The sequence below is a fragment of the Phasianus colchicus genome, chromosome 5 (genome assembly GCF_987193195.1).
Source record: "Phasianus colchicus chromosome 5, bPhaCol1.hap1.1, whole genome shotgun sequence".
Classification (NCBI taxonomy): domain Eukaryota; kingdom Metazoa; phylum Chordata; class Aves; order Galliformes; family Phasianidae; genus Phasianus; species Phasianus colchicus.
In genome coordinates this window covers 57,665,523-57,679,638 of record NC_143440.1, presented here as the reverse complement: position 1 = coordinate 57,679,638, position 14,116 = coordinate 57,665,523, and the positions used below count along the sequence as shown (strand labels likewise).

Below are 14,116 nucleotides of genomic sequence, written 5' to 3'. Positions count from 1 at the left end.
GAGGTATTCCATCTTCATCTTTCTGTCACTCTCTTTTCTTTTGTGTTTTGTTAGTTTTGCTTTCATTCTTCTAAATTCCTGGCATTTATTTCTGAGTAAAAGACTTCAGTGGTCATGAAAAGGGTTGTGCTTGCTTGTAAAGATAGAGGTTGGGAATTGATGCACGTGGCCACAGATTTCCAGCCAAATATCCATAGGCTGTGTGTAAGACTGTTCATCTGCTCTACCTAGAGTGACCTTCCTTACCAGAGAACTCTGGAATAAACGGCTGGCCAAATCAGCCTGCTGTTTGCACTGTGTATCAAACAGGAGTTAAATGCATATACATCTGAGAAAGGACTGAAAAGTGTCTGCAGAGAACTTCCAAAGACAAATGGTTCTGTTTGGAAATCATCATGGCAATGAATGGTGTATGTGAGGCAATTTAAGAGGCTGAGAACACTAAGAGGAATGCAGAGAGTGTAATAACAGAAGGAGCAATTGCTGGCTGGAGTGCTGGTGGTAGCAAGGCTATCCCACAGGTGAGAACACAGTGCAGATGTGGAGAAACAACAGAATGATGCAACTTCAAAAGAACCAGAGCTGCCTGTATTGAGAGCTTATGAAGACTCTAAATACCATCTGGTGTCTTCACTACTCAGTCTGAGCTGCGAAGGCATGAGGATTTGATAGACAAACATTCCTTGTAGGCAGTCTCGACCATTTGGACACACATCTTGCTGCTAGTGAGTATGTGAATATGCAGGAAGGACAGGGGTGAGATCAGTTTTGAAAACAAAGATCACCTTCCCTATTTCTGTTGTCCTGAGTTTTGCTAGCTTGGTTGCTACAGACCTGATGGAGGAAGGTGGTTGCTGAGTTTAGCCTCTCTGTCTGTGTTGCTGACTGTTCTGCATGGAAGGAAAGGTGATGATGGTAGAAATAATTGCTTTTCAGACTTCCTTGTGTGCATGGTGTCACGTGAACAGTTTACCCTACCTGCATCTGGTATAGAGGCCATGCAGATCATTAGAGGGATGGCTTAGTGCTGCACTACTTCTAACCTGGAACTGGGCACTGCTTTGTGGTTAGCAGGGACTTGGTTTGTCCTTGGAGATGATCAAAGAAAGAAATGAGTTTGGTGGGGTTTTTTTTACTACTGTAAAACTACCAGCAGCACCAATTTATTAAAGTTTCCCAACAAGACAGTATGATGCAAGCTTCTGGGCTTTTTTTAATCTCAGACTGGAATGGTATTCAAGTAAACTCCACAGAGAATTGCCTGGTCTGTCTTATCCTTCAACCAATCGATGCCAGTATTAAATAATAATGGCAAACAGGATGTAACTGTGCTGAACTTCCAGGCCATGTATTTACCATTAAGTCTCCCAGCTTTTCATTTGTTTCATGTTCTATTTTTAATAGCATTTTCCAGAGATGCTTAGTTGCTTTATCAGATATAACAAGCTTCCTTGCTGGCCCAAATCAAAGACTCAACTGAGAATTATGGCAAGTACAGTAGCTGGCTTATTACATTTGCCCTTCTTCTAAGAAGCCATCTCAAAAAATGAATGAGGAGAGAAGTAACAGGAGCAGCCTTAAAGCTGTCTTGTGCATTTCTTGATTGTCTTAAAACAGGGATTCAAGGCTGTAATACAGAAATAAAACCTTCCACAAAAACACGCCATGCTGACAGAGGAGAAAAAAACCCTCAGCCATTCTGTTGTAATAAATGTAATAAAACATTCCTTTTCTACTCATTATAGGTCAGGTTTATGGATGTGATGACATCAGGAGCGCATGCGGGCATCTAGCTGTAAGACTTGATTCTCTTGAACAGTGTTGGGGCATTATTAATTTGTAATGATTTTTGTTGCAGAATATAAATAGGAGTTAATGCTCTCCACTTGGTTTAATTCACCCTCCCTGCACTCCTCCACCATAGAAATGCCATTACTATGACTTTCTGCCATCATCATTGCCACACTCACTGCATTCTCATTTTTTTTAGAAAACACCAGCAGGGTGACTGGATGCTCTTTTGAGGGTCAGATGAATCCCAGAATTACTTCTGCAATAAACTAACTACACAATTTGTTACCTTTGCTTCATAGCTTCAGTCTGTGGTGTCCTTGCTATCAGCAGCAAGTTCATACCTAGAAAGCTCCTCTAGGTTTCAGATGCTTCCTCCAGAGTTTTGTCTCTGTAAATGAGGGTTTAGGGCTGTCCTAATATTCTTTACTCTCCCACTGCATCACCACTTCAAATCTAGTGTTTCTTGGCAGACTTCTCAATAGCAGCTGAAGTCAGGGGACTGGTAAGAAATCTAATGCGTCACTTCTATTTCTCATAATGATCTTTATTTCGATGTCTATCAGCTCCTTGTGAGCAGGGCTACTTTAACAAGTTAGAGGAGGGATTGCTAACTTGTGAATTATCTTTGCAGTTGGTCCTCTTCTGTTTTCCTTCTGAGTTTACAGGTGTTATTGAGTCCAGACAGCGAGACCCCAGAGGTTACCAGGCTCATCATGCATCAGTCTCCTGCTGCCAGAACTGGCTGTGACATAGAGATGTCGTGCTGCTTCTTAGCTGGTCAGACACAGTGCAGGCACCCTGCTCTAGGCTATGGGTTTTGGTCTCCGCTTCCTGAGGGTCCACGATTTCACCATTTTCCCCTGCAGGGAAAGAGCCAAGACTGCAAGTTCAAAATGCAGCAGCTTGCAGGAAGCCCGGGGTGGGCTGTTGCTGGCAGGCTGAGGAGGATTCCAGCAAGCAGGGAACCCCGAGGGAGCAGGCAATGCTTTTCTCATGTGGCTGCTCTGGCTGCCAAGGTTAGCAGACCCCTTTCTATGGCAGCACGTTTCATTGATCAAAGACCAAACAGGCCAGTGATTTATGGCACGTGACAGCTTGGAAAGCACTGCTTTCCCCCAGGCACTGACATACGTGAAGACAAGATCGACAACCCAGCTGCTGCTGCTCCTTTGAAAGCTGCCTTCTTCCCAGGTGGCCGATTCTAGACCCTGGCAAACCTTCCTCTGCAGGATGACCTGCTCCAAGTCCAGCCTAAATCACACCAGAACTTACCTTTACATCTCTTTTCAGCAAGAGCGTGGTGAGGCACTGGAACAGGTTGCCCAAGGAGGCTGTGGATGCCCCATCCCTGCAGGCACTCAAGGCCAGGCTGGATGTGGCTCTGGGCAGCCTGGGCTGCTGGTTGGCCACCCTGTACATAGCAGGGGGTTGGAACTGGGTGAGCACTGTAATCCTTTTCAACCCAGGCCATTTTTTGATCTTGCTTTAAGACTAAAGAAAGAAATCTGCCAAGAGCCGGTGGGCTCATGTTTATGAGAACATGAACAGCTATAGCTTTTCCAGTTTTTCAGTCTTTAAGTATCTTCCCAGACATGTGAAATTGTGTAAATAAATCTGCCTGCTACGGTCTTCTCTTTCAGCCCAACTTCTTAACAAATACCAAAAAGTCTCCATCAAATCCATCAGCATTTGATGCTCTACCACTGGCAAAGTGTTTGCTTTTCTCCTGGCCTGAAAATAACATGATTTAAAGGTCTCCAAATATTCTGATGTGTTTTGATGAGCTCGTTAATATCTTTCATTTTTAGCAACCTGTAAGCAACCAGCAAGCTGTTCCCAGGGCCCAACCAATGGATCTGCTTGCAGCAACATGTTAGACGCTCATCCCACAGCACCTCGTGGGCAGGCTTTGTAATTTCACTTGGCAGAGTTGTAACCACAGCCATCTACACCGGAACATCATTCCTGATCTCTTACTTTAACCAGGTAGTGCAGGGTCACCAACCAGCAGCCCAGGCTGCCCAGAGCCACATCCAGCCTGTCCTTGAATGCCTGCAGGGATGGGGCATCCACAGCCTCCTTGGGCAACCTGTTCCAGTGCCTCACCACCCTCTGGCTGAAAAGCTTCCTCCTCATATCCAACCTAAACCTCCCCTGTCTCCGTTTACGACCATTCCCCCTTGTCCTATCACCATCCACCCTCACAAACAGCCATTCCCTCTCCTGTTGATATGCTCCCTTCAAGTACTGGAGGCCACAATGAGGTCCCCTCAGTGCCTTCTCTTCTCCAAGCTAAACAAGCCCAGTTCCTTTCTTCATATGAAGAAGGTTTTCCTCCCCCCCAGCAGCCTGGCTTCATCTAAAACCTAAAATCCCCATCGTTCTGTCAGCACCAGACACACTTAATTGCTAATTAAGTACAAAAACTGCCTTTCTATCTGTGCTGCTGGCACATCTTGAGTTGGAAGCAGGTTTCCAACTGCTGGGAATGGGGCAGCTCTCAGCCCAAGGCACCATGCAAGGTAATGAAAATGCAGTCACATCTTGGTGGGCAGCTCCCAGACTTTGTTGAGGAACAAACAAGAGATGCTGCGTTTAATTCTTCCATCCTTCCTGCTGTGATGTTTTTACTCAGATTTGCTCCTAACGAGATAGGAAATCTGGGCCTTTGTGTGCTGATGGATACGCAAGCTTCCACAGAAGGCTTTCTTCTTTTTTTTCTTTCTCTTTCCTTTTCTCCTTCTTTTCTTCTTTCCTTTTCTTCCTTCTCATCTATTTTCATTTTGTTTTCATTTTTTCTTTACTCCCTTTCTTTTTCTTCTTTTCCTCATCCTTTTCTCTTTATTTTCGTTCCCCTCCTTTTCCATTCTTTTATTTCCTTTCCCTTTTCTCCTTTTCCTTTCCTCCCCAAACTCCCACCACTTCACAACACCCAACAACTCCAACCCAGAGGACCCATCACAGCCCAAAGCACCAACCCCTCCCCCATGCAACCCCACTGAGGACCCCCCCCTCCCATCCCACACAGCGGTAACCTCACCACCGGGTAGCCCTAATATATATATATAACGCATATCTAAAAAATAATTAAAAAATCCAATCAACCGCTGCCATCCCCGCTCTCTCCACTAGATGGTGGCTTCCCCCAGCGGGAAACCCGCAGCTTTTAGGGGGTAGAGGAGGGGGAGAAGCTTTGCGGATGGGGAGCGGGGAGGGCGGGGAGGAGGAGGTGTGACTGCGGCGCTGTTTTTGGCGCGAGGGGAACGGAGCGCTAAATTAGCAGCGGGGATTCGCACGCAGCCGTCGCACGGGGTTGGGGCACGCGGGGAACGAGAGGAGGGCGCGCGTCCCCGTCCCGTCCCCCGCCCCCCCCCCCCCCCCCCCCACCTTCCTTTCCCGCGCCCCGCCCCCGATGACGTCACCGCTATGCAAATGAGCGCAATGTGGGGAGCGGGGGCTCGGCGCGCCGCCGGGCTCAGTCTCGCGCCGCGGAGCCGCCGCCGCCGCTCGCGCCCCGCGCCCCCCCCTTCTCTCCCCCTTATTCCCCCCCCTCCCCATTCCCCGCCATGGCACGACCCCCCCCACGCCTCTCTCCCCCCCTCCCTCCTTTTCCAGCACCCCGAGGCCGGTGTGAATGAGGTGAGTGCCGGGCAGCCGGGGGGGGAACTTTTATTTTTGGGGGGGGAGGATTGCTGCGTTGCCCCCTCCTAGAAGGGTGCTGGAAGAGATCCATCCCTTTTTCCTTTCTCCCGAAGGTATTTTCTGGGGGCTGTCTGCTCGCTGGGAGGGGGCTCCCACATCTCCCCCCCCCACTCCCAAAGCGGTGGGGTGAGCCCAGACCTGGAGGAGGAGAAAGGCAGCGGGCTGCAGTGCCCGGCTGCTGCGTGCCTTCCTCCTCTCCTCCTCCTCCTCCTCCTCCTGCCCCCCCTTTCTGATCCCTCCCCATTTCTCTCTTCCAGGTGTGACCCCCCCGGCCCGATCCCGCCCGTTCCGTGCCTTGCCCACACTCGCAGCGCAGGGCCGGCTCGGTGCACGCAGACTGCTGGGCTTTTCATTACTATTTTACCTTTTTTTTTTTTTCTCCCCCTTCATCTTTTTAAATTTTTCTTAATTTTTTTTTTTTTTCCACCTCCCCTCCTCCCTCCCTCCCAACCCCATTTACTCCGCATCGCCATCACCACCCCCGAAGAGAACCGAGCGAACCCGAAGCTGCGCCCTACACCCACCCACCAACCCAGCCTCGCATCGCAGAGGAAATCCTCACCGTCACCCGGCTCTATCACCGGGTGTGTGCGTGGGGGGGGGGGGGAGGAGGAGGAGGAGAGCAGCCCTCCCCTCGCACCCCGGCCCTCAGCACCATGATGTTTCGAGACCAGGTCGGCGTTCTGGCCGGCTGGTTTAAGGGCTGGAACGAATGCGAGCAGACTGTTGCGCTGCTCTCGCTGCTCAAACGCGTGAGCCGGACCCAGGCGCGCTTCCTGCAGCTCTGCCTGGAGCACTCGCTGGCGGACTGCACCGAGCTGCACGTCCTCGAAGGGGAGGCCAACAACCCCGGTGAGTTTGCTGCAACCCCCTTTTTTTTCCCCCTTTTTCTATTCCCTTTTTCCAATTTTTTTCCCTTGTTGTCTTTTTCCTTTCTTTTCCCCCCTCCTTTTTATTTACTTTCCCTCTTCCCCCTTCTTGCATTCCCCCCCTTCTTGCATTCCCCCCCTTCTTGCATTCCCCCCCTTCTTGCATTCCCCCCCTTCTTGCATTCCCCCCCTTCTTGCATTCCCCCCCTTCTTGCATTCCCCCCTTCTTGCATTCCCCCCTTCTTGCATCCCCCCCTCTTGCATTCCCCTTCTTGCATTCCCCCATCTCTGCCTCAATGCAGCCAATATATCCATACCTAACCCCTGTTGATCTCCCCACCAGCCCCGCCATCTCTCACATTTTCAAACTGCTGATGGCTCATTCCACTTGGCTTCCAGCACAGCCAACTATTGCGCCGTGTAACTACGGGAGCATGAATGATTGGTGGCTTTTTTTTTTTTTTTATTCCTCTCCCCCCCCCCCCCCCCCTTCCTCCTTCCATGCAGTTTCCTGTGCAATAAGTAAGTCAGGTCACGTAGAGTCTGGATTTTCCAGGCTTCTTTTGGACAACGTGGCTCGCTTTGCTCTCTGCAACAAGGAGCCCATCGCTACCTTAGGCGAACTGTTATTTTCTCAAGGTCTGGCCAGCTGGGTTATCCGAATTTCTTTGAAATGTGGCAATTTCTGTTTCATCACTCAGATCCTGTTTGGATGCTTTTTTTGCTTTTTTTTTTTCCCCTTTTTTTTTTTTTTTTTTTTCTTTTCCTGCGGCTCTCAATACCCCCCTTGTGTTCTTTCTGCTGCTGCATTCACGGGATGCACTGCGGGGAGTGTGCAGGGCTGGGAAAGTGCATTGGAGCTTTATGTGACTGCTGCCCCGACTTCCTCAACTCTGCAGAAGTCAATGGAGTTGGAGCGAAGTGTTAATGCAGTTATTGGGGATGTTATATGTGCATATCATAGAATGGCCTGGGTTGAAAAGGACCACAATGATCACCCAGTTTCAACCCCCCTGCTATGTGCAGGGTTGCCAACCAGCAGACCAGGCTGCCCAGAGCCACATACGTTCCTGTATGTGCCTTTGCATGCGTGTATTGCTAGCGTATGTCCCCGTGTGTGCATTTGCAGTGATGGAGATGGAAGTTGCTGCAGAGTTTCTGCAATGTGGGATGCGAGTCTTAAAGTTGGATAGTTGGGTTTTCTCCAATCTGTCCCCCTAAAAATGGAGTAAAAAAAAAGAGGAAAATGGAGAGGAAGAAAAAAAATAAATAAATAGGAAAATGGGGTGAAAAGAAAAGGAAAACGGAGCAAAAAAAAAAAAAAAAAAAAAGGAAAACTGGCCAAAAAATAAAAAGGGAGGGGAGGAAAAAAAAAAAACAACCAAACCTAAAAGCATTGCAAAGCATCCTTTTTGCTTCAGACCCAGCGGTTCCGCTCAGGGCCGGAACGCATCGAGCGGATCCCAATGGCGATCCGTTGCAGTCGGCTCCCAAACAGAGCCCCAGTGTCTGCGGGGCGGGAGGAGCGCAGTCCCGCTCCAGCTGTTCCCCATTAGGGCCGCTTGGCAGCCGGCCCCGCTGCCATTTGGTGACAAGGGCCAGCGCCGCGGGGCCGAGCCGCCCGCCCGCAGGAAACCACCCCGAGATCGGCGATGGTCCGAGGGAGAAAGGCTGGAATTGGCCATTTCCTTTTATAGCTGCAGGAATGAGAGGCAGGAATGCTGCGGGGTGCGTCTCGGTGCTGTGATGCTGCTTTTAGAAACAGCTGAAGGGCCGAAGCGCGGCCGCCCGCGTCGGCGCAGCCCTGCCTTGCATCCCCTGCAGCAGATAGAGCTGTGCTTTAATTCTTACCTGTTTTCGTTCACGTCGTGTTTGGAGTTTTCCATCGTGGGTGCCCGTGGGTTCCAGTTGTGTTTTGGACATCCCAGTGTGGGTACCCTTTGGTTCCAGTTGTGTTTTGGACATCCCAGTGTGGGTACCTTTGGGTTCCAGGTGTTTTGGACATCCCAGTGTGGGTGCCCTTGGGTTCCAGGTGTGTTTTGGGATGTCCCAATATGGGTGCCCGTGGGTTCCAGTTGTGTTTTGGACATCCCAGTGTGGGTACCTTTGGGTTCCAGTTGTGTTTTGGGATGTCCCAGTGTGGGTACCTTTGGGTTCCAGTTGTGTTTTGGACATCCCAGTGTGGGTGCCCTTGGGTTCCAGGTGTGTTTTGGGATGTCCCAATATGGGTGCCCGTGGGTTCCAGTTGTGTTTTGGACATCCCAGTGTGGGTACCTTTGGGTTCCAGTTGTGTTTTGGACATCCCAATGTGGGTACCCTTGGGTTCCAGGTGTATTTTGGGATGTCCCAATGTGGGTGTCCTTGGGTTCCAGTTGTGTTTTGGACATCCCAGTGTGGGTGTCCTTGGGTTCCAGTTGTGTTTTGGACATCCCAGTGTGGGTGCCTTTGGGTTCCAGTTGTGTTTTGGACATCCCAGTGTGGGTACCTTTGGGTTCCAGTTGTGTTTTGGACATCCCAATGTGGGTACCCTTGGGTTCCAGGTGTATTTTGGGATGTCCCAATGTGGGTGTCCTTGGGTTCCAGTTGTGTTTTGGACATCCCAGTGTGGGTGTCCTTGGGTTCCAGTTGTGTTTTGGACATCCCAGTGTGGGTGCCTTTGGGTTCCAGTTGTGTTTTGGACATCCCAGTGTGGGTACCTTTGGGTTCCAGTTGTGTTTTGGACATCCCAATGTGGGTACCCTTGGGTTCCAGGTGTATTTTGGGATGTCCCAATGTGGGTGTCCTTGGGTTCCAGTTGTGTTTTGGACATCCCAGTGTGGGTGTCCTTGGGTTCCAGTTGTGTTTTGGACATCCCAGTTTGGGTGCCTTTGGGTTCCAGTTGTGTTTTGGGATGTCCCAGTGTGGGTACCTTTGGGTTCCAGTTGTGTTTTGGACATCCCAATGTGGGTACCCTTGGGTTCCAGGTGTATTTTGGGATGTCCCAATGTGGGTGTCCTTGGGTTCCAGTTGTGTTTTGGACATCCCAGTGTGGGTGCCTTTGGGTTCCAGTTGTGTTTTGGACATCCCAATGTGGGTGTCCTTGGGTTCCAGTTGTGTTTTGGACATCCCAATGTGGGTGCCTGTGGGTTCCAGTTGTGTTTTGGGATGTCCCAATGTCGGTGCCCTTGGGTTCCGGTTGTGGTTTTGGGTGTCTTGTTGTGGATATCCCCGAGTTCTGGTTGTCTTTTGGGTATCCTGTTGTGGGTGCCTGTGGGTTCTAGTTGTGTTTGGGGTGTCCTGTTTTGAGTGTCCCTTGGAGTCAGTTGTCTTTTGGGTATTCCATTGTGGGTGCCCTTGGGTTCCAGTTGTCTTTTGGGATGTCCCATTGTGGGTGCCCTTGGGTTTCAGTTGTGTTTTGGGATGTCCCATTATGGGTGTCCTTGGGTTCTGGTTGTATCTTGGTGTCCTGTTGTGGTTGCCTTTGAGTTCTGGCTGCTTTTTTGATATCCCTGAGTCCCAGTAATGTTTCAGGTGGATGACGGCCATGTCTCTGGAGAATGGAGAGCTGTGTCTGTTTGCCTCTCAGCCATGGGGTTTTGATAAAGGCATTGTGATGAAGTAAGTCTGAGCCATGGGGTCACTTGCTCTGACAATGGCAAATGTCATCCTCTGGCTGGCACAATCCCTGTGGCCAGGGCTGGTGCTCAGCTGTGGGGCCATAGACGCGTCCTCTGACATCCCTACCTCAAACCAGAAACAGCAAACCCAGGTTGTGCCATCAGTCCCCTTCTCTCCTGGGGGGTTTCCCTTGGCAAGGAGCCGGGTACCCGCAAGCATCCCAAGGGATGTGATGATTCCTTAATGGAAAGGGGAATTGGAGATCTACCCGCAGCTATCGGCTGTAGGAAGCAGCTTTTGGTTTCCACTACCAATGCTGCCCTGGCCATAAAACCACCTGTGTCTTTTAAATAGCATTTGTCACTTGACTGGCAATGGAATCACACCAAGTTCTGAAAACAGCATCGTCACTGAGCCCTGTGCTGCTCTGCTCTTTGAATCCTGCTGTTTGTTCCACTGGAGTGGGGCTGCATTGAAGGTGTTGGTGCTCGGTTGTAAAGGACGAGGAAGAAGCAAATTCTCTGCTTCTTGCTCTGATGAAGCTTTTGGCTCATGGTTGTCCTGCACAGTGACCACAGGAGATATGCAGACACAGCTCACCCTCCACTTGGCTCACTGTGAGGTTTTGAGCATGGAGTGCATCCCTCAGTGCTGGGCAGGGTTACCCCAGGACCTCACAGCCCTGCACCACGATGAGGGCATCCACACCACACAGATTTGGTGTCCCGGCAAGGAGCTGCTGGAGGAAGAGCCAGGGTGAGGCAGTGCCTTTAATTAGACCAAGTGATGCAGCTGGAAAAAATGGCCAAGCGCAAAGGTGCACCGGCTCAAAGGAGGGCTTGTGCTCGTATTTTTTTTTCCAGCTGTCTAATAAAAGCCACAGCTTGTGCCTGCAGAGCTCGCCTGGGGTGCCCTGGGGTGGCTGCGGCTCCATTTTGTTGGGAAGCAAAACCCCATTCCCCTCCAACCACCCATAGCAAACTAGCCTGTACCCAGCTGGAGAGCCGTGCCCTGCTTTCTGTTTTCCTTGGCTTTGCTGTAATGCTGAGTTCTGGTTTAAGTGCCTGTGAGATGGGAGCACTGGGAAACGCTGGAGGCAGTGCTGCCAGCGCATCTCTACCTAAAGGGGATGCCAATAGAGCTGCCAGCTTTTGGTCCTGGTAGGTGCTGAACTTCACTTGTGATATTCTATTTGAATTAAAATGGTTTTCTTTTTAAGGGGCTTTTGTCACCAGGGAAGAGTCGGAGCCCTCGGTGCTTCGTCTGTGCTGCAGTTGGTGGTACCTTGTTGAGGCCAGGCTGGATGTGGCTCTGGGCAGCCTGGTCTGCTGGTTGGCAACCCTGCACATAGCAGGGTGTTGGGACTGGATGAGCATTGTGATCCTTTTCAACCCAGGCCATTCTATGATTCTAGGCTCTTGTAATCCCTCATCAAACCCCACTGTTATCATTAATTTAACTTAGAATCGCATAGTCATTAAGGTTAGAATAGACCTGTAAGATCCTCAAGTCTAACCCCAACCCATCCCCATCTGCCCACTGAGCACGTCCCTAACTTGTAGCCCGTGAATGCCATTATTTTCCAGGCTGGGAGCAATGTTTGCAATCAATGTGACTAACTGAAATAGTGATTAGTGTGAACGTTGGCTTTATTTTAAGACACATTCGTCAGTGCTGCAGCCCTCCGGCTCCGTGCTGCTGGCTAATGTTACTGCAGATAACCTGCAGGGAAAGGGCAGGTCACCTCGTGCTGCTGAGCTGTGGGGTCAGAGCTGAGTGCAGTGATTTGGATCCATTTCGGGGTGCAGATGGGTTTGGGGTTCCCCCTACCTGCTCTGTGCAGCAGCCCTCAGCCAAGCACCGGTGGCTGTTGAAGGCTTCCTGCTGCAGGGGCAGCCCAGCAGTGGGGCTTGGCACCGAGGGGACCAATCCTTGCATGAATCATGCGTGGATGCCTGTGTGCCTCTGAGTGTGCATCGCCCACTGTATTTTCTCCTTCTATATTCAGTACATAAACAAGAGCGGCGCTCTCTGTTAACTCTTGGCTTCCCAAGAGCTGCTTCAAGGCTCTGCGTGAAGCTGAAGGAGGCTGAGGTTTGGGTTGGAGCAGGCAGAGACCCAGGGCTGGCTTCCCCCTCCCTGGCAGGAGCTTTTCTCAGCTTTGCCACGCAGCAGGCGAACGCCTGTGGGTCTGTGGTGAGAGCCAAGCACAGATCTGCAGCTTGCAGCTCCGTTTGTTGATGTGTGCCATGAAATGGGTGCACTGGAAATGTTGGCAAAGGTGCCCGGATTGTTGCTGGTGGCTCTGCCCTCGTGCATGGGACTGATCTCTGCACAAAGACCTGGGTGAGGACCTTGGGGTTTGCTGATATTGATTCTGTTGCCCTTTGCAGCCATTCCTGGGTGCAGCCTTGAGGTGCAATGCAAAATCTTCCTTCTGTTACTTTTAAAATAATGATTTTAGTTCTGCTGTCTCAGGGCAGCAGAAGACCTTCTCCTGTGCCAGTGTGCTTCAACAAATCCAGAGGTGTTACCATTACTGTTGTGGCACCAATGGCAGCTTCTGCTGCTGTCCCCACAAACCTCACCTGGCATCTGCAGGAGCTGGACGTGACCTAAAGATGCTCTTTCCTTAAAGCAGTGTTAATATTACAAGTGCCATGAGCAGGATTTGGCAGCTCTGCTCCTCCTTTGCTCTCAAGCAGCCCTGGAGGGGCCATGCAGAACCTGGGGAAGCTCATCTGTTTCTTATCTCCATGAGTAATTCCTTCCAGACTGCCTTTTTTCTTCTTTTTATTTTATCTTATTTTCTTGGATAAAACCTATCTCAGATGAACCACAAGCTGTACTTCTAACCTGTTCCTTGTGTACATCTGATGGGATGTGGCTGGTGTTGGGGTTGGAGACTTGATTGCTATGGGAAATACTCAAACAGTGGTAAAACATGGTTTGAATGCTTGAAATACTCTAAAATTTGCACGCTGCTGCAATTTATTTTCTTATTTCACCATACCCACTGCCCACGTCCCTCAGTGCCTCATCCCCAAGGCTCTGCAACACCTCCAGGGACAGTGAACCCCCATTCCCTGGGCAGCTGTGCCACTGCATCACCACTTTTTGGAGAAGAAATCCTTCCTGGTATCCAACCTGACCTTCCCCTGGCACAACTTGAGGTCATCACCTCTCATCCTATCACTGTTACCTGGGAGCAGAAGCTTAACCTGTAGAAGATGATGATCCTCCTTGTGATCACCCATAGGGTCAGCTCAGCCCTCATCGTTCCGAAGAGATGGATTATGTTCAAAAGGAGAAACAAATGATGTCCCCAGGCTGTTTCCCTGCCGATAACGTGAGTGTAGATGCAGTGCTGAGCTGTAGCCACCTGAGTGACCTTTTGAGATAAGAATTGTTATTGACTGGCAGAATTATGCTAAACTGATAAGAATCCTTTTTAAGAGAAGGGGAAAAATCAACGCTCTGTAACCATAACAACGGGCTGGAGATGGAGCTGCTCGTGATGCTGGCGTCTCGAGGGTGTCCCCAAAGGATCCCTGGAGCTGGGGACCTCCCTGTACCAATGCTGGTCCCAAATTTCCCTAATTTGCAGTGAATTGAGGATGAGTGTGGAGGGATTGGTTTCGGGGCTGGATGCTGTTGGTGGCTGTGAGCAGCAGGGCAAGGATGGCTCCTGTTTGCTGTTTATAGCACAGTCTGAGTGTTTGCTAGCAAAGTTGGCCATGTCTTGCTGTCACTGCTGGTGTTGTGGTTGGTGGAGTTGCAGAAAGCAACTTGGAGCCATTGATTTTTCTCCTTCCTTATCCCCTTGTGCTCGTGTAGCTGGTATCTGTGTGTCATACAAGGCGTGCATCCATCCTTGTGGTTCCCAGGTGGGGCCAACCAGGAGAAGAGTGGGAAGGTGAATTATTTGAGTTTGGGCTCCTTAAAGGTCATCTGGTCCCACTCCCCTGCAGTGGGCAAGGATGTGAAGATGTGGGAAGAGGGGGGTAGGGCTCAATAAGGTAGAAGGCACTGTAAGTACTTGCAGCCTGGAAGGCCAGCTGTATCCTGGGCTGCATTAAGGGTGGCCAGCAGGGAGAAGGAGGTGATTGTCCCCTTCTACTCAGCTCTTGTGAGGCCCCATCTGCAGCACTGCA

General features: G+C 50.4%; 1 protein-coding gene across 6 annotated transcripts in view; it reads left to right on the top strand.

The window, feature by feature from the left end:
- The first annotated feature begins 5,353 nt into the window (after positions 1-5,353).
- SAMD4A (sterile alpha motif domain containing 4A) overlaps positions 5,354-14,116 on the top strand; it is a 66,700-nt gene continuing 57,937 nt past the window's right edge. For 4 of the 6 annotated variants that reach the window (XR_016467173.1, XR_004168593.2, XM_031605435.2 and 1 more), the window contains exons 1-2: positions 5,356-5,433; positions 5,984-6,348. Coding sequence is in view for 2 of the 6 variants with exons in the window: in XM_031605435.2 (XP_031461295.2) it covers positions 5,429-5,433; positions 5,984-6,348 (370 nt within the window). In the remaining 4 variants the exon portion in view is untranslated. Of the gene's footprint in view, positions 5,434-5,613; positions 6,349-14,116 lie in introns of those variants that run through there. The other 2 variants (XR_016467171.1, XR_016467172.1) reach the window with 2 other exon arrangements.